The sequence below is a fragment of the Cucurbita pepo genome, chromosome 1 (genome assembly GCF_057944985.1).
Source record: "Cucurbita pepo subsp. pepo isolate OVF chromosome 1, ASM5794498v1, whole genome shotgun sequence".
Classification (NCBI taxonomy): domain Eukaryota; kingdom Viridiplantae; phylum Streptophyta; class Magnoliopsida; order Cucurbitales; family Cucurbitaceae; genus Cucurbita; species Cucurbita pepo.
Window position 1 is genome coordinate 16,607,161 of NC_141798.1, and position 20,475 is coordinate 16,627,635.

General features: G+C 38.4%; 1 protein-coding gene across 1 annotated transcript; it reads left to right on the forward strand.

Moving 5' to 3' along the window:
- Positions 1-901: 901 nt before the first annotated feature.
- On the forward strand, positions 902-20,165 carry NRPD1B (nuclear RNA polymerase D1B). Its single transcript, XM_023662137.2, has 18 exons — positions 902-1,177; positions 2,539-2,649; positions 3,739-3,865; positions 3,951-4,066; positions 4,785-4,835; positions 6,704-6,871; positions 9,056-9,214; positions 9,339-11,234; positions 11,367-11,542; positions 11,939-12,005; positions 12,099-12,217; positions 14,689-14,843; positions 16,274-16,548; positions 16,731-16,904; positions 17,013-17,153; positions 17,249-19,125; positions 19,317-19,431; positions 19,513-20,165. Exons 2-18 carry the CDS (start codon positions 2,566-2,568, stop codon positions 19,789-19,791), a joined length of 5,979 nt encoding a protein of 1,992 aa, XP_023517905.2. The 5' UTR covers positions 902-1,177; positions 2,539-2,565; the 3' UTR covers positions 19,792-20,165.
- Positions 20,166-20,475: the final 310 nt, after the last annotated feature.

Genomic DNA, 20,475 nt, shown 5'->3' on the forward strand with positions numbered 1-20,475 from the left:
TCAAACTCATTAACACACCAGCTCGATGCTACTCGATGCACGAATCCAACTTACCCATCAGTATAGACCAACTCGTATGTTAGCGATCTCCAACTCATTTATTAACATATTCCTAGTCGTCTAGTGAAAAACTAAGAATTCAACGTCGAGAGGAAACTATCCAACCCTCGAGTCAAATTCATTAACGCACCAGCTCGATGCTACTCGATGCATGAATTCAACTTACCCATCAGCATAGTCCAACTCGTACGTTAGTGATTTCCAACTTGTTTATTAATATATTCCTAGTCGTTCCAATGAAAAACCAAGAATTCAACATCGAGAGGAAGCTGTCCAACCCTCGAGTCAAACTCATAAACCCACCAACTCGATGCACGAATCCAACTTACCCATCAGCATAGTCCAACTCATATGTTAGCGATTCAGACTCGTTTATTAATACATTCCTAGTCGTTCCAGTGAAAAACTAAGAATACAACATCGAGAGGAAACTGTCCAACCTTGAGTCAAACACATTAACACACTAGCTCGATGCTACTCGATGCACGAATTCAACTAACCGATCAACATAGTCCAACTCATACGTTAGAGATCTCCAACTCGTTTATTAATATATTCCTAGTCATTCCAGTGAAAAACTAAGAATCCAGCATCGAGAGGAAGCTGTCCAACCCTTGAGTCAAACTCATAAACACACCAGCTCGATGCTACTCGATGCACGAATCCAACGTACCCATCAACATAGTCCGACCCGTATGTTAACGAACTCCGATTTATCCATTAACATCGAGTAAATAAAAAAAAAAAAAAAAAAAACCCAACAAATTTTTGATAGATTAAGGGCAAAAATGAGAAGATTTAAGAACAAAGTAAGTTAGAAACATTGAACACCCTAACCATTCCTTGCCAAATCCAATATAGAAGCTTACAGGAAAAGAGAACAAGCCACCCTTCAAAATTCATGGGGTATAACTCTATAAAGCGACATTTTTTTCCTTTTAAAAGATGATTAATTTCTTGGTGTGCTATGGCTGAATGAGTTCTTAGAAGAGAGTGCATATAAGAAATGCGTGAAGAGAAGGGAGTGTGAAAGAGAGAGGAGCAGCAGGCGAGCGAGGGAGCGAGGGAGCGAAGCAGCTACTGGGTGTTCTTGAACGCCATTGTCTTCCTCGTAAAGGTACACACACACAACCCTCACTATAGAACAATCTCTTTCTGTAGCGCGTTCCGGTACTGCCACTCTTTTGGGACTTACTTGTAGGGTTTTGAACTCCTTCGAGTTCTTCCATTCAGGTACATTTTGCCCTATTCGTTTCTTTTTCGTTTCTCGGTGTTTGATTTTTGTTGGAGAGAACGAATTCGGGGAGAAAATTGGGCGATTGAGTCATCTCATGTAGGACGACCGTTTGCTTGTTTTTCCTTTTTGTTCGCTCATTTTTGGTTGGAAAACTGGCTGGGTTTTTGTCTAAGGATACAATTTCACATCTTTGTGGGATTATGGGTTTATAATTTTAGTTCTTAGTTTACTTTCTCTGTGGCTTTGCATGTTTATTTAAGTTGAAGAACAAGAATGGACTCTGTTCTTTGCCAAAATGAAGAAAAAAAAGGGGGGGGGGGGGGGGGTGGGGGAATGGGCTCTGTCTCGTCTGCTTCACTCTCAGTTGACTTAGTTTTTCTTGAGTATGTAACAATTAATATGCTTAAAATGTAAGGTTCTTATTCTTCTAATGGTTACTACATTCTTTCAAATCCACGCATGATATGAGAGACAAACTCTACGGAAAGTTTCTGGTACATTTACAGCTCGCAGTTCCATTTTTGAAATGGTGAACTCAGCTATAAGCATCTTAAAGCTTGTTTAAGGGCGCTTGTTAGTCATTATGTCATATCATCGTCAAACAACGTCATAGTTACGTCATCGTAATATCACACGTCGTTAGTATAATTTAGCCAGCACATCACAACAAATAATGCATAAATTACACGTGCCAACACCTCTAGGCATGTGTCGTCATACATAAGGCAAGTCTTCTGACCGAGCTGATAGTAAGGTCACTTACCTTGTTGGTCTTAGCCTCCTCCTCCTCCACTCCTGCAGATGTTAAAAACAATGAATCACGAAAATACCATGCAAAATGCTCACATAATTAATCTGAAAGGTCAGGGTTAAGGTTCTCACCGTGACACTGGCCATTTAATCTTCTTGATTGAAGAGTTTCCATTTTACAGTATTAATATGTGGCATTTTCGTTTTATCGATGAAGATTTGTTTCTTTCAAATACAAGAATGACTGTCTTAACGTTCTCGCCTAGCTTGTAGCTACATAGAAAGTAAATATAAGGGAGCCTTCTGTTCTTGTATGGAAAACTTACTTTACTGTTCCTTTAATCTGGTTGCTTTCTTCATTAACTCTCTCTTAACTACTAGTGGATAGAAAAATTCTCGCAATTTTTACTCTTTTGATTCCCATTAGGCTGTAGTTTCATCTTTCAATCCAGATATTTGCTAATGAATTTTTTAATTTTTTAATTTTGCAGCAATAGAAGAAAGTTACTGTGAAAGTTATGGAGGAGGCACCCTGTTGCTCCTCTATTTTAGATGGGGAAATAGTTGGAATAAGATTTGCATTGGCCAGTGGTCAAGAAATTGTAAGTAGAAGCTGTTAAACTTCATAGACCTACAAATTGATGTTTTATAATTATAACATCAATGATCTTAGTTGATGCTAACTTCCCAATTCATTTATTAAGAAAAAGGGAAAACACTATTCAGCAAACGAAAGCTAAATCTTCCTTACCAATAAAAAAGAAAAAAAAGAAAGAAATGCAGCTTTTCAAATCTCTTACGAGTTACGCTATCCAGGACCTAAGGCCTCATTACAGTGCTCTTGTTCCAAAAATTTTGCAAATTACTCCATCCAAGACTTGTGTCTGAATTGGAATGGTTTCATTTTTCATATATAAGGTTCCCGTTACAGTCTCTTTTCATTACTTCGATGAAAAATTTTGTTCGTTGTTTCAAAATAAAAAATGTGCATCTTTTGCAAGCACAAAGTGAGTTATATGTAGCCTAATAGACATCCCTCTGAGAAACCTTCTGACAACCCCCATTCCGCCTCATGTTCCAACAATCTTACTCATCATATCTCATACAGTATCATTAAGGAAAGGAGAAATGGGATCTCATTGGTTAATTGTATTTATTTATTTATTTTCCTCTCTACAAATTTAAGCAACGAAACGGTCGACTCTTAGTGGACAGGGGTAGCAAAGGGCACTTTACTAGTGACAATACTCTGCTTGAATGCCCCTGTCGAGTTTGTATCTTTTGAGCATTAGTCTCTCTTCATTCCCTTAACAATAAGCTTTGTTTTTTTTGCTCACTAAACTATGAAAAGAAAAGAAAAGAAAAGAAAAAAAAACAATGTATCCTTCCACTTAACTAAAAATGTATTTCAGTACGGTAGGCTTTTCATTTAAAAAATTAAAATTTTCGTGTCAACAATGTATCCTTCCACTTAACTAATCATACTCCATGAACTTTTCTTTCTAATACTTCCAATGTATGATTCTATAGAATTATTTTCTACGTCTGTGTGACTTAATAGAATAGGTATTTTAAGATTTTTTTATGGACCAATCGACTATTTTACAGTAACTTTATTCAGTGCTTTTCTTTTCTTTTTCATGATTATCTGCTCTGTCTGTTTACTTATTTTTTATTTTTTATTTTTGTAGTGTATTGCAGCTATTAGTGATTGCCCTATTACCCATGCTAGTCAGCTCTCAAATCCATTTCTTGGTTTACCAATTGAATATGGTAAATGTGAATCATGTGGTACTTCTGAACCTGGGAAGTGTGAAGGTATTTCTGCTTATCTACTTAATTGATAATTTGACGTTTATTCATGAAGACAACTTGACCGTTTTTGTTATCTTCCAATTTTCAGGCCATTTTGGATATATCGAATTACCAATTCCCATTTATCATCCCAATCACATTACGGAATTGAAGAAGATGTTAAGCTTGCTCTGTTTGAAGTGCTTGAAAATGAAAAAAAACAAGGTATCTAGGAGTTCCTTTCCAGCGATCTGTACATTTGTTTTATTGACGATTAGTGCCAACATGTCTAAGTCTTGACTTTATCTTTATGTCAACTGTTGAGCAGACAGGCTAATTATCCATGTGATTTATGAATATAATTTAGATCACAAATCCTTATTTAATTGGTATGGCAAAAAAACACAAGCGGCTTGTACCCTGTGATACCCATAGTAAAGAATAAGAAATCAGTTCTATAACTGAACACAAAAGCAACAAGTATTCTAATCAGACTATGAAATCTAGTTACTGCTAAAGAGCTGTAAAATATGTCGAGTCTTGTCCATTTCCTGAAATAAATTGAACTGATCGAATAAGAGAACACATTTACAAGCATACAAACACTAGTAGTTGTCATTTTGGTCTTTTCGTATCTTCATACTTAGCACACGAACTGATGGATTTATGGCTATTGGTAGTAGCTTTTTGAAGCTTGTCTGCTATATTGACATTCTAGGACCCATACTAACAACTCTATCATAGCCTTTCTCACTGTCGAGAAGGAAAAAACTGCCAAAAATATAGAATGGTTCAACCACTATTTTTTTTGTTCGGAAAGGAAATGAAATTTACAAAAGATGGGAAAACAATCTTTTTCTCATGCCAGGCTTTTATTCTTATTTATTTTCATTTTTGACTTCTATGGCTTGATTTTTATTGGATATTTGCCTTTTATCTTCAGTTTCCCTCGAAGAATGTTGGTTTTGCTGAAAGATTGTTATCATGCTGTGAGGTGAGTACACCATTTTCATTTGTTTTTCTCTCTTCTTCTGAACGAAATTTAAACCCTTTCATTGACGCAAAGAAAAGAAACAGAAAATGCCATGCTCAAGCTATCTTTATCAGCTTTTGACTCATTTTCTTGTTTTAGTTCTGTTTTATTTGTATTGCACTATCATGAGTCTGGCAAGTTTTTCCGTTGCAGCACTATCCCTTCCCTTTCTGGTTCTATTGTAATGACTAGTATTTCAGAGGGTGCATTTCACGTGATATTTGTTGTGGTGTTAACCATGTCCTAGAGTTTTTGAAGTTTTAAAGGAAAAGATTTATCAGTAGGAAAGTTCGGTTGCAGGGGAGGTTTCTGTAAGCAAAAACTTGAAGGATGGAAAGTTGGGCGGCTATTGTTATCTTGTACAATTAATTAAAGGTTTCTCATTGAGTTGAAGACAGGCCATGAAAGTTTGGCTACTTGATGTCAATAAAGTTTGGTTACTTGATGTGGCTGGAGGTCGATCACATTAATACTTCAGTGGCTGATGTTTGGAATGCTGAAATGGAAATTTGGGATTTGGAACATAGGATGATTCTTTCCTTAAACCTGAAGCAAAACTTTTCATTGATTTAGAAAAGAGTCTAGTGATCAAAAGATACAAACTCCACACAAGGGAGTGAATACAAAAACAATTATAAGAAAGCATCCCAAATAAGACATATAACATATAAAATCTGAGGCCTGAAGAGAGAACACCATGATGAGAATAGTAATCTTGTGGAAACAAACCAAATAAACCAAGAGATGAACCGAGCTAGAAACAACTAACCCACCCCAAAAGTATCCAAGCTGAGCTGGAGCCTTCACTATCTTCAACTTCTTATAAAAGATTCTAAGCAAATATAGGACTGAGTCAACCAAAAATGGAAACTCCAAATAACTTCAAGTTTCTGGAATAATCCAAAAAGATGACCTTAAACAATCGCATAGCAGTATATACAGTATGAACTAAGCTAGAAGCAACTGAAACTCTCCAGTCAAATTTACATGACCATTCCAAACAAAAGTACCAGCATTCTAAATGACCTCCACAAACGTAGTGAGTCTTCTAAGGAAGAGCTGTTGGCGTTAAAAGCTAAGTTTGCAAAGATTGTCAAAAAGGAAAGTGTGAGTTGGAGACAAAAAGGCAAGGTTCAATCTATTTCCATAGACTTGCTAGTGGTAGAAGGAACAAGAATTTTATTAGCGTTCTTGAGGATGAGGTTGGTGTGATCCTGAAAGGGGACAAGGCCATTGAGGGAGGAATTTCATTCTTTTTCTCTTCTTTGTATGGATGACGTCCAACTTCTTGGCAAAGCTTCGTTGAATTCGCCTTTCACTTTGGAGGATTGTAGGAAAATGGTTTTTGGTTTTGATCGAAGACTAGGACTAGATGAGTTCTCCATGATTTTTTGTTCCTAGCGAATTGGGAGGGTATCATGGAGGAGAGTCTTTAGTGAGTTCTACGAGATGGGCATTCTTTGGAGTTTATGGGATGAGAGAAGTAATAGAATCTTTAGGAGGTTTGAGAGATCTTATAGTAATATGTGGTCCCTTACTATATTCTATGTTTCTTTTCGGGTTTTAGTGTCTGGACTTTTATTTTTATTTTTATTATTTTGAATTTTTTTTTGTAAATACTCGTTCAGTTTTTCTTGCTGTTGTTTGCTTTGGTGTCTCTGTATGTCCGTGTAGTCTTCCACTTTTTCTTATCAAGATCAAAGTATTATGGTCTATGTTATAATTTAATATGTTTCTCTGATTAGCAATTGGTTTTTATTGGCTGTTTAAGATTTTAGTTTGAGTTCTCTTCATTGCACCTACTAATCATCTTCGTTTTCTTTTGGAAGGATGCTTCGCAAGTTTCTATTCGAGAGGCAAAAAAATCAGATGGTGCTACTTACTTGCAATTAAAAGTACCATCAAGGACATCACTACGAGAAGGATTTTGGGATTTCTTAGAAAGATATGGTTTTCGTTATGGTGATAATCTCACTCGAACTTTGCTCCCTTGCGAGGTTTAATACTCACTGCCCTCCATTTCTCTTAAGATCTCTTTCATTCCTATGTTTTTAGAGAATTATTTGTTCATTCTATTATACGGACCCATTTTGATTCCTATATTTCTTAGTCATGGTTGTGTAAGCTTTGGTGAACTGATTTTCAGTGTCCATTCAAGTAATTCTTTCCTATGTTTTTGAGTATGTATGCACTCCCGTGAGATGTACTTTCAATTTCCTGTGGAATGTTCCTATTTTTTAAAAAATTATTTTTTCGTGTTCTTAAGAAACTAACGGAGACTGACGTATCAAATTCTCCAAGAAATTCAATGGTTAGCTAGTTAATCAAATTATAGGCGGAACCAGCCGATTTGTACAAGCTTAACTCTAACCAATTCTTAACCAACCAACAACTTGTTGGTAGGATAAAATACTAAACTATAAAATTACTGTAAAAACCACAGTAACAAAAGTTACCTTTAAACGGTAAAAGAACTGTAATAAAGAACCAACCCTTGAACAAGCTTAAGCCTACATCAAAGACTTAGATTGATGGAGATGTTATTCATAATTCAAATTTGGGGTGGTTGGAAGGCCTTTTCCTTCCTTATCTTTTGTAAATTTCATCCAAGGATATCTTGTCCCCCCATCCCCACCCCCAGTCCTACCCCCATTCCCACCCTAAGAAAATGCTAACAGAGTGAGGGATACAAAAAATAAGATACGATATCTATATTGGCCAGGAAAGTTTATTAGAAAGACTTCGGGTTGACATTGATGCTAAAAGTATCTGTATATATATATATGTATATATATATATATATATTGATATGAATCTCAAAAGTAATTTATTTTTAGAATGATGTGTGAACCATCTAGACCCCACTTATTAAGCGAAGTTTCCAACCTTCCTAGGCCTCTAGCCTTGTCAAAGAGAAGAACGAATGAATATTGAGAAAATGGGATCCGGATAGATAGATGTGAGACACATGTGACAAAAACAAGTGGTGCCAAATAATTCCAGGACTTCTCTTGGTGAAGGTCCTTGGTGATGTTAGGTGCAAAGATACCTACCGATGCCATTGTGTTATGTAACTAGTGATGTACTTCATTGAACAAATCATTGCTTGTTAATAAATATTTGATGGTAGTATATTTTTTCAATTATTGTAATAATTTATTGATACAAATAAATTTTGTGAGTCAAAAGACGTTCTCTCCACTTTGTTTGACGTGGAATAGATATTGTTGTTATATGTTGCAAGGGCAACTTTCGCCTGTGACAGACTGAGTTCTTTCACCTTTGGCATGCTTGTTTCTTTTAGTCGTTTTGTGGAATAGTTTGGTTGAGAGGAACATTAAGGTTTTTTTAGAGGGACTGAGAGGTTTTGGGGAGAGGTTTGATCTCTTTCTTGGTTTATTTCCCCCTCTTTGTATGTCAATTTTAAAAAATTTCTGTAATTATCTGTGCTTCTGGATGAACTCTTTCTTGTTTGGTTGGATTCTTTTGTTGAATGTCTATCGTATGCTCTTAATTTTTTTACTTTTGTTTCTTATTTTTTGTGGATAATGGTATTTTGTCGATGAAAGAAATTACAAAAAGGAGAGGGATGAGCTCCCTTATCCAAAGAAAATTACAAAATACTCTTCCATTAGACTCTATGAGAAGATAAACTATAGTTACTAAATCATGATGACAATTTATACCAAGAGAAAGCCAAAGCGACAAAGATTCAAACAGGCTATCGAAGTAAGCTCTGTCCTTGAATATTCAGGAATTCCTCTCCTTACAAATAGGTCATAAGTAAGCTCTTGAGAAAATTGAGCCTAAAAATCTTGGTTCTTATTGAAAAAAGAATGAAGGGAATAATTATGTCCATGTATGAGAGAGAGAAAATAATTATATAAAATGATTTAACGCTAAAGATTTGCTGGATAAATAGAGAAGGAAACTATGAAAGAAATACATTGACTAATGGGGGAGAAAATCTTGGTAAAAATTGGATATTTCAACTCGAATGCTTGGTTGTAGATGTTGATAATTGAGCTTGCATTTCAATTATGTTTCATTTATGTACAGCTGTTCTACAGAGAATAAACCCTCCCCCCACCTCCTGGCCTGCCAAAGAAAAAAAGAAAATTGTATATGCTTGCTATTGCCATTGATATGTACTCACTGTGGGCTTTGGAAAAAATTGACAGGTGAAGGAAATGCTAAAAAAAATTCCCAATGAGACCAGAAAAAAGCTTGCTGGCAAAGGTTATTATCCTCAGGATGGATATGTCTTGCAATATTTACCAGTCCCTCCCAACTGTTTGTCTGTACCAGAAATTTCTGATGGTGTTACGATCATGTCTTCGGTAAGATCTCAGGGCGGGTAGACTGGCTGGGATTATTTATTTATTTAAATTTTATTGAACATATTGTTATTGATAGTTTTATTACTAGATTCTACTTGTAGTTTACTTTTGTGTTATTACCTAGGATCCAGCTGTTTTAATGCTCAAGAAAGTTCTTAAGCAAGTGGAAATCATCAAAGGTTCTAGGTCTGGTGCTCCAAACTTTGAAGCTCATGAAGTAGAAGCTAATGACTTGCAAATGGCCGTTGATCAATATCTCCAAGTTAGGGGGACTGTTAAGGCATCTCGTGGCATAGATGCAAGATATGGTGTAAATAAAGAGTTAAATGATCCTTCCACTAAAGCCTGGCTTGAGAAAATGAGAACTCTGTTTATTCGGAAAGGCTCTGGTTTCTCTTCCCGCAGTGTGATTACCGGGGATGCTTACAAACTAGTTAATGAAATTGGTGTGCCTTTTGAAGTTGCCCAAAGGATCACATTCGAGGAGAGAGTTAGTGTGCATAACATAAAATATTTACAGGAACTGGTGGATAAGAAATTATGTTTAACCTATAGAGATGGTTCTTCTGCCTATTCACTTCGTGAAGGTTCAATGGGCCATACATATCTGAAACCTGGTCAAATAGTTCATCGGCGGATCATGGATGGAGACATTGTTTTCATTAATCGACCGCCAACTACTCATAAACATTCTTTGCAAGCCCTGAGGGTGTATCTGCACGATGACCATACAGTCAAGATCAACCCTCTAATTTGTGGACCCTTGGGTGCAGATTTTGATGGTGATTGTATTCACCTATTTTATCCCCAGTCCATTGCAGCAAAAGCTGAGGTGTTGGGACTTTTCTCTGTGGAAAAGCAGCTGCTTAGCTCTCATAGTGGGAACCTTAATTTGCAGTTGGCTAATGATTCATTGTTGTCTCTCAAGATGATGTTCAGGAAATATTTCTTGGGCAAAGCTGCAGCGCAGCAACTGGCTATGTTTGTTACTTCATCTCTGCCACCTCCTGCCTTGTTGGGAGTTCGTTCTAATACTCTTCATTGGACTGCTTTGCAGATACTTCAAACTGTGTTGCCTGCTTGTTTTGACTGTCATGGGGATAGTTACTTGATTAAAAACAGTGATTTTCTTAAGTTTGACTTTGATAGAGATGCTATGCCATCATTAATCAATGAAATTGTGACGTCAATTTTTTTTCAGAAGGGTCCTGAAGAGGTTATGAGATTTTTTGATTCTTTACAGCCGTTATTGATGGAACATGTATTTTCAGAAGGTTTCAGTGTTAGCTTGGATGATTATTCCATGCCCATGGCATTTTTACAAGCTCTTCAAAAGAATATTCAAGTAATATCACCTTTGCTGTATCAGTTAAGGTCATCCTTCAATGAGCTGGTAGAGTTGCAGTTAGAGAATCACATACGATCGGTCAAGGTTCCATTTACGAACTTTATCTTAAAGTTATCTTCATTGGGGAAGTTATTCGACTCCAAAAGTGATGCTGCTATTAACAAGGTGGTTCAACAAATTGGGTTTCTTGGATTGCAGCTTTCTGACAAGGGAAAATTTTATTCCAAGACATTGATAGATGATGTAGCCTCTCTGTTTCACAATCGATATTCTTCTGATAAAAATGACTATCCTTCTGCTGAATTTGGATTGGTCAAAGGCTGTTTTTTCCATGGATTAGATCCGTACGAGGAAATGGTCCATTCAATTTCCACAAGAGAGGTAATGGTACGTTCATCGAGAGGGCTTACTGAACCTGGAACTCTTTTCAAGAACTTGATGGCCATCCTTCGAGATGTTGTAATTTGTTATGATGGTACTGTGAGGAATGTTTGTAGCAATTCCATCATTCAACTTGAGTATGGAATAAAAGCCGGAATGATGAAGCCTTATGGTTTATTCCCTCCTGGTGAACCGGTTGGTGTTCTAGCAGCTACTGCCATGTCAACTCCTGCTTATAAGGCAGTTCTTGATTCTACTCCCAGTAGCAATTCCTCATGGGACATGATGAAGGTGATTATCATTCTCTATACCATCGATAATTATCTTTTTGCTCAATTCACTGAGAAATTTGTTGTCTTCCACTGCACCAAAATTTCAGCCTATTTCTGTGTGGTTGATAATTTTTTCCCTTTTTTCTGGCAGGAAATTCTTCTTTGTAAGGTCGGTTTTAAGAACGAGCCTGTAGATCGTCGGGTGATATTATATCTAAACAACTGTGATTGTGGTAGAAAACATTGCAATGAAAATGCAGCATATGTGGTTAAGAGTCATCTTAAGAAAGTCACGCTTAAAGATGTCGCAATGGATTTCATGATAGAGTATGTTCCCTTCTTGCACCTTTGTTATTCTTTGTTTGCTTCTGTTTTTACTTTGCTTATGATCGCATATTTTATTTGTTATAACCAGTTCAATTGTCCTGTTTTGTAGTTTTATTGATTTTTTTACCGAATTTCTGGTTGTTCGACGAAAATAAAATTTTGTAATGGATCATGTCCTTTTGTCCGATAGCGGTTCTATGTTCTGTAATCTTCTATATGGAGGATAAGATATCCTTTCGAATTTTTCCTGTACTTGTCAGCGTTAATAACATCGTCTTGTTCTGACAAAAAACGGTGTTTATGTTCTTATTTATTCATGAGAGAGAAGAGAGAAGATAGTTCAATTGTTGATAATTGCTCTTACAAACGTTCCTGCCTGCATGTTCCTTATTTCAGATATAACAGACAACCAACTCCCTCAGCGCTTGGTCCAGGGCTTGTCAGCCATGTGCATCTTAACCAGGTCGGAATTTGTATTCTTTTTACTTATTTTCTTATCACCAAGTTCCTTTTTATTTCGTACGTGTTGCACGGTTAGTAGAGCTTTCTTTAACAGGTGCTGCTGGAAGAATTGAGGATAAACATGGCTGACGTTTTACGAAGATGCCAAGAGACTATCAGTTCTTTTAAAAAGAAGAAGAAGAAACTTGCTCCTGCAGTACGATTCTTTATCAGGTTAGTTTTAATGTACATATTATGTATGTATGCCACGTATAAATCGAAAATTTATATGATTCCACTTTGGATTCTCACGACAATAAAACTGAAGTTCACAAATTACCAAGCGTTTAAGTGCGCTTGAACTAGTTTTTAAACAAATTGCCAATATTTGTAAAAATGATTTTTATGTTTTAGATCGATATAGCTCAAAACCCTGTCTATTTAGTTTCCCAATTGGAAGGCTCTTTTTGGATAGCTCTTTGGGCGTGGGTTCCCCCACCAGCCCCTAGACTATTCCTTTGCTTCATTTTTTGGAGTATGCTTTTCCTTAGTTTTCAATCAGAAAAAATTGCATTGGGTTTCCCTCTTTCTCCGTCCCTACCTTTGTTTCAATTAAAAATAAGAGAACATAGACAAGGTATGTTTAGGACTGTGTGGCTTATAGGAACCTTTGGCAATCGGTCAACAAACTTGAAGGAGTAGCTATATAAGAAAATAGTTTTAAGAGTCCAGAGACTAAGTTAACTACATCCTTACGACTTTCATTTTCTTTTTGGAACAAGAAATAAAAATTCTCGTTGAATAAATGAAAAGCGACGAACTATGTTGAGGGAGATAAACTCCATGAGGTAGTGAAAAAAGGACCAAAAGTAAAGCAAAAGAGGCCAACAACAACCAAAAAGTTACAAAAAGAACCGAAGTTCCAACTAGACAAAAAGATCAACAAACACAAAATAACCACAACAAAGCCACACTAAAGACCAAAGATCAGGCGGTGGATGGAGGTGATACTCTCTTCTGGACTGATTCTTGGGTCAAAACTCACCCTTTGCCTTGCGCTATCCACTTCGTTATAGGCTCTCACTTTGTAACTCGGCTCTGGTTAATGAAGTATGGAATGTGGAAAATAGTTTCTGAGATTTACATCTTAGAAGAAATTTAAAGGATGAGGTAGCTGTTGAGTGGGCTGAATTGAGCCTAGAGCTCGCTGCAGCAGTCCACTCATTGGGAGAGGATTCTTTGAAATGGCTCCTTAGTTGGATGGATCCTTCACCACAAAATCCTTGCTGTCTGATACTTGAGGGGGGAAGGGCTATTCTGGAATCTACATTGGTCCAAGAAGTCTGGAAAGAAAGGTACTAAAAAAGGGCAAATTTTTTTCCTTTGGGAAATTGCACACAAAGCCATCAGTACCAGAGAAAACCTACAAAGAAGAATGCCTTATTTGGCGTTGTCCCCAAGCTGGTGCCCTATCTGCAAAGAAAATGGTGAATAACGGAGTCATTTTTCATTCACTGCCTTCATGCTTGCAACTTCTAGAATGGGGTTCTCAAAGCCTTTGGTTGGTATTTAACTTCCAGGAGGTAAAGAGTGTCCTCTATACAACTATGTCGCTCCACCCCTTCAAGGATGTGAAAATTTGGCTATGAAAGAATCTCATCGGGGCTTTCTTTTAAATTCTTTGGAAAGAGCAAAATCAAAGGGTCAAATCTTTCAGCTTCTCCGTCTTTTCAGATAAAACAACTGACTTTTTGAGTTTGATTTGGTTTAGTTGTTTAAAAAGTGACCTAAATTGAACCAAACCTCCTCTCAAATCTATGAGATCTCACATCGGTTGGAGAGGAGAACGAAACATTCCTTAGGTGTGGAAACCTCTCCCTAATAGACGCGTTTTAAAATTGTGAGGCTGACGACGATACGTAACGGACAAAAGCGGACAATATCTGCTAGTGGTGGGTTTGGGCTGTTACAAATGGTTTTAGAGCTAGACTCCAAGCGGTGTGCCAGCAAGGATGCTGGGCCTCCAAGGGGGGTGGATTGTGAGATCCCACACCAGTTGGAGAGGAGAACGAAACAATCTTTATAAGGGTGTGAAAACCTCTCCCTAACAGACGTGTTTTGAAACCGTGAGGCTGACGACGATACGTAACGGGCCAAAGCGGACAATATCTACTAGCGGTGGGCTTGGGCTGTTACAAAATCTCGCTCTCACACGATGCTGGAGTGCCCTTCAACCTCCTCTCAAATCTCTCTCTCACACATTCTAGTCCCAACCTTCGTGTCACTCTCTAACGAATGTGGAAGAAGATGAATTTTACATCCGAGGTATTCTGTATTAGGCCTGGATAGCAGTACTTGAATTATTGTTAACTTGGGCTGCTGAAACAAATGATACAGGGTAGCCCCTCCCTCGGGTTTGAGTTTATTTGATTCGAACTAATCCATCGTCCTTCAAATTTTCACAGTATTACCTACTGCTGGTCTTCTTGTCATGTACGAGATCTATAACTATTTGAAGTATCGATTTTAATGCTGAGTTCTCATCATTTTTGGCCATATTTCTGTTTACTTTTTAGTAAATATCTTGGTAGACCTTTTCTGTTGGGTTTTATTATTAATGCTTCGCATACACTCGATACGGGGCGTAGTACATCCGAAAAATTAAGAGGTTAAAAGTAATATTTTATTTTTGATGCATTTGGCAGCGAACACTGCTCTTTTCATCAACGGAATGGAGAAGAGAGGACTGATATGCCATGTTTAACATTCTGGCTTGAGACAAGAGATGTTCATTTGGAGAGAACTTCCCACATCCTTGCTGACGTAGTCTTTCCACTGCTTTCAGAAACAATCATCAAGGGTATATCACTTTCTTTTATCCATTCTATATTTGATTGAGGTGCTTGGAAATTTTACAAACCTGTACTATTTTCTAAAAAACACGGGTAATTCGAATTGCGCGTGGAAGGTTAACAAGATTGAATACTACTGTCTGTGGTATAAGCACTAAAGAGTGGCTGTACACTAGATGGATTAGTACGCACGTCTATGTGAGGATTTGAAGTTTCATTTGCTTGAAGATTCGAAGTTGATGGGTAACGAGGGAAAATGTATTTATTGTTCGCCGTACTTACTCTTACCTTTTAAGTTATATCTGTTTTAGTTTAATGTTTTTGTAAAAATCTAAGCTCACTACTAACATATATTGTCTTCTTTGGGCTTTCCTTAAAGGGGATAATATCTGCTAGCGGTGAGCTTGGGCTATTACAAATGGTATCAAAGCTAAACATCGGGCAGTGTGCTAGTGAGGACGTTAGGCCTCCAAGGGAGGTGGATTGTGAGATCTCACATCGATTGGAGAAAGGAACGAAATATTCTTTATAACGGTGTGGAAACATCTCCCTAGTAAACACGTTTTAAAACCATGTGGCTGACGACGATACGTAACGGGCCAAAGTGAGCAGCATCTGCTAGTAGTGGGCTTGAGCTGTTACAAATGGTATGAGAGTCAGACACTGAGTGATGTGCCAACGAGGACTTTGTGTCCCTGGGGGGTGGATTGTGAGATCCCACATCGGTTGGAGAGGGGAATGAAGCATTCTTATAAGGGTGTGGAAGCCTCTCCCTAATAGACGTGCTTTAAAATCATGAGATTGACGATGATACATAATGGGCGAAACCAGACAATATCTGCTAGCGGTGAGCTGGGGCTGGGGTTGGGGCTGGGGCTGGGGCTGGGGCTGTCACAACTTTCCTTTCAAATTTGTCGATATTTTTTGGGTTCCAACTCAACATTTTCTGACTCCTACTCAAATTTAACCAATAGATCTAAATTATTGCTCTTATACCTTTGTTATTGCAAGTACGAGATGTGGACACTTAGAAAGGTAAAACCAAATTATAGGCCACTCAAGCTTTCAAGAAATTGCCAAGTCAAAGGCCAACCGACTTAAGTTGGTTAATCAATTTAATATAGGAAATCAGTGAAAGCTTGATCAAATCATATAAGTAGGACCATGTCTTAACTTCTAGACTCCACGAACAAGTGCGGACACTGCTTTCGTGTGTGAACTCAGATTATTGAGAAATACCTGGCACAACCTTATTAAAACTAGTTTCACAGTATGAAATCGAAGCTTAACCTCGACACTAGTGCATAGGAGTTTAAGTTCGAAGAATTTACTTTATGTCGAGTCTTTTCACAAATTTGAAGTTCAAAGAGTTTTAAATGACACAAATTTATTTGTGCTTCAATTTTTTTTCCCGACATCTTTTTCGCCATTTTGACAGGTGACCCTCGGATCAGTTCTGCAAACGTGATCTGGATTAGTTCAGATTCAACAAGTTGGGAAAGAAATCCTTCCAGGTGGCAGGATGGCGAACTAGCCTTGGATGTCTGTCTAGAAAAATCGGCCGTGAAAGAAGACGGTGATGCATGGAGGAACGTGCTGGACTGCTGCCTTCCTATAATTCATTTGATTGATACTAGACGATCTGTTCCTTATGCAATTAAACAAGTTCAAAAACTGCTTGGCATTTCGTGCGCTTTTGATCAAACGATTCAGGTACGAGGAATATATGCTCCTTTCTGTCCCAACAAAGTACTTCTATTGAAACCTTTTTCTGTAGAATGGAAAAGTCCTGCATTATAGGGAACTTCATAGGAAAGAATTAAAGGGCTAATGTCGAAAAAAGAGTTGAATGACGAATATTGAAGAAAATGATACATGAGATGTTTTATATGCAGCGGCTTTCGAAGTCGGTGTCAATGGTTTCAAAAGGTGTACTCGGAGATCATCTTATTCTGCTGGCGAACAGTATGACATGCACAGGAAATATGATTGGCTTCAATTCAGGTGGATATAAAGCATTATCTCGTGCGTTGAATATCCAAGTACCGTTTACAGAAGCAACGTTGTTTGTAAGCCCCTCTCGTTCTTTCTCTCTCGAAAACCAAATGATTTTTAGTTGCCTTTTTGTTAATTGTTGATACTCTACCGGTCATACAATTTGCTCTATGGATTTACAGACACCAAGAAGATGTTTTGAGAGAGCTGCTACAAAATGTCATAAGGATTCTTTATCAAGCATAGTGGCATCTTGTTCTTGGGGTAAACATGTTGCTGTTGGTACTGGATCAAAGTTTGACATCCTCTGGGACCAAAAAGAGGTAGCGGTTGTTGTTGTTGTTGTCGTCGTCGTCCCTTTATGATCGTTTTTATTGTTCAACTCATTCACACTCGTTTTTTTCTCTCTATTTTTTAGTTAGGATCGAAACAAGCTGATGTTGTAGATGTTTATAACTTTTTACACATGGTGAGAAGTGGTAAATCGGAAGAATCAACGTCTGCATGTCTAGGTGTAGAGATCGACGATCTAATGGTCGAAGATGAATATGGCGAGTTGACTCTGTCCCCAGAGCCCTTCTCTACTTCTGAGAAGCCAGTTTTTGAAGACAGTGCTGAATTTGAACACTGTTTGGATAATCATTCTCTTGGTGCTGCTTCCGCTGGTGGTGGGCAGTGGGAAAGTAATGAAAATAGTAAGGCATCCCAAGACAATGACTGGTCTGGTTGGGGGACAAAAGTTGACCCTGATGTGACCACTTCAAAATCTGGTTGGGATACTACAACAAGCTGGGGAAATAAGGCTACTAAGGCTTCAAATGACAATGGCTGGTCTACAAAAGAAGTCGAACGAGATTCCTTTACCTCCACGAAGAATACTCCAAAAACTGGAGGTTGGGATAGTGCAGCTGCATGGGGGACGAAACCTAAAGATGTCGATAGCTTTAAAGAAGGAGAAACAGCGCCCGAAAAATCAAATGTGTGGTCTGGTTTGCAGAGCAATAAAGCTGAAACACAAGACGCCTTCCATAAAAAGGTCGAGATAGCGTCTAAATCTGGTGGATGGGATGATAAGGCTTGGTCAAGAGGAACTTCTAAAACGGAAGATAATTGGTCTAGTCGAGCGAAGGATAAAGCTGAACCATGGCAGGCCCATGTGCAAGAAGTTTCTCCCAATAGCAATGGTTGGGGTTCTGCAGGGGGTTGGGGGAAGAATGCTGGAGATGGTGATGAATCTGAAGCAGGCCGGAATGATGGCCAGGCATCAATGGACCTAGAGAAGGTGTCTGATCGGTGGGATGGCCGGGACGTTCAAAGGACTGGTGACTCGAAGGATAAGTTTCAATCCAAAGTGGTGGAGCATGGTGATTCAGTTGCCATCAATCATTCTTGGGATCAACAGAAACCACCCGAGGTATCCCAGGGAGAGTACGGTAGTGACGCGTGGGGGCAACAGAAATCATGGGAAGTTAAAAAACCTTCACATGTTAACAATGAATCAAATCGACATGGCTGGGGATCCCGAATCGAGTTAAATGAAGGACCGAATCATGAGTGTGATCAAGTTACCAATGATTCAGGAGGTTGGGACTCTCAGAAGAAGATGGATAAGCCATGGGAGAAGCAGAAGTCTACGGAGGCTTCACAAAGTTGGGGCTCCCAGAAGAACTCACAAAGTTGGGGCTCCCAGAAGGACTCACAAAGTTGGGGCTCCCAGAAGGACTCACAAAGCCGGGGCTCCCAGAAGGACTCACAAAGCTGGGGCTCCCAGAAGGACTCGCAAAGCTGGGGCTCCCAGAAGGACTCGCAAAGCTGGGGCTCCCAGAAGGACTCGCAAAGTTGGGGCTCCCAGAAGGACTCACACTCACAGGGTTCGTGGGGGCAGCTCCAGAGAACACCTAAAGAGTTCAGTCAGGAATCTCAGGATGATTCAAATAAACATTTTGATAATCAGAAACCTCCAGAAACTTCATCAGGTTGGGAACAACAAAAATCGCCAGAAGTTTCACATGGTTGGGGCTCTCATATTGACTCGAGCGATTCGACAAGTTCACATGGATGGGATAATAAGAAGAATCAAGGATCAAAAAGTTGGGGAGGAAACGTCGGGGAGTGGAAAAATAGGAAGAACCGTCCTCCAAAGTCTCCTGGAATGACGAGCGACGATGCTAATTTACGCGGATTATATACTGCATCAGGACAACGGTTGGATATGTTTACGACCGAAGAACAAGATATTCTTGCTGATATCGAACCTATAATGCAATCCATCAGAAAAATAATGCATCAATCTGGGTACTTTTTCTCTCCAAATGCTTTCACTTAACACGTTTTTCATCAGCTTCTTCATGAACTTTCGTGCCGTTTCTTTCTTGTTTGTACACGCTGCTCGAATCGTCTGCTAATGTATTTAGATTCATGTTCTTAGTTTGTTCTTGAACAACGACATTTTATTTAAATTTTCACTCATGAATTTTTGTGAGAAGGTACAACGATGGGGATCCTCTGTCTGCTGAAGATCAATCCTTTATACTTCAGAGTGTATTCAACTTCCATCCTGACAAAGCTGTAAAAATGGGAGCTGGAATTGACCACTTCATGGTATGCTTCTAATCTGAGCTGAAATACATTGTAATGTACAATCGACGATATCTTACATCGTTTAGCGCTTAAACTCGACAGGTTAGTCGGCACAGTAGTTTTCAGGAAAGCAGGTGCTTTTACGTTGTATCAACCGACGGTCATAAAGAGGACTTTTCATATCGCAAATGCCTCGACAATTTCATTAAAGGCAAGTATCCCGACATGGCTGAAATGTTCGTGGCGAAGTACTTCAGGAAGCCTCGTTCAGGTAAACCCCGAGATCGTAACACAGCATCAGAGGAAAACGAGAACAAAAACGTCGGCGGAGAGCTGACACCGATCCCAGAAGAAGCTGAAAATGGCAGCCAACAACAGTAATGGTGTCTCTTAGCATTTGAAAGTAGCTCAGGAACCCCTCCTCTGTAGTACAGAGGTAAAAAAATGATCATATTTTCTGCTATTTTGAGTTGTACATAGAAGGCAGATGATTTTGTATTTGTGGGGTCAACAGGAGAGGAAGAATCAGCTCCCCCTATATATATATATATATATATATATATATATATATATATATATATATATATATCTATATATATATATAACAAGCAGCCTTAAGAACTTGACCAAAAATTGAAGTGAGTGAGTAAAGTTATTGAGTAGTTGCTATGCTGCTGTCTTGTTCAAGCTTGTGTGTGTATGTGCCTGAAAACAATTCTTCTGATCAATATCAATAGGAAGGCTAACTTGGAATGTGGAGTGCCTTGATGTTCATCAATAGTTTTGAAGTTTTCGATTCGATCTTTATGATTTGGTTACGTTTTTTTGCTCAGTGTTGCAGAGCGAGAATGTGTAGGTGCTCGAGAAAAGGGTAGCAACGAGAAGACGTTTTGACATACCACGCCTCTCACTATTTTCATTTATGCTTCAAATGACTACGGAATCTGACATAGAATCTTCTCGTGTTCGACAAATAGGACTGGTGATTATGATTTGAACCTCATTTTCTCAAGTAAAGACATTGAGTGAGATGGGATGTCCTTGACCTTCGAGTCCACGATTGGA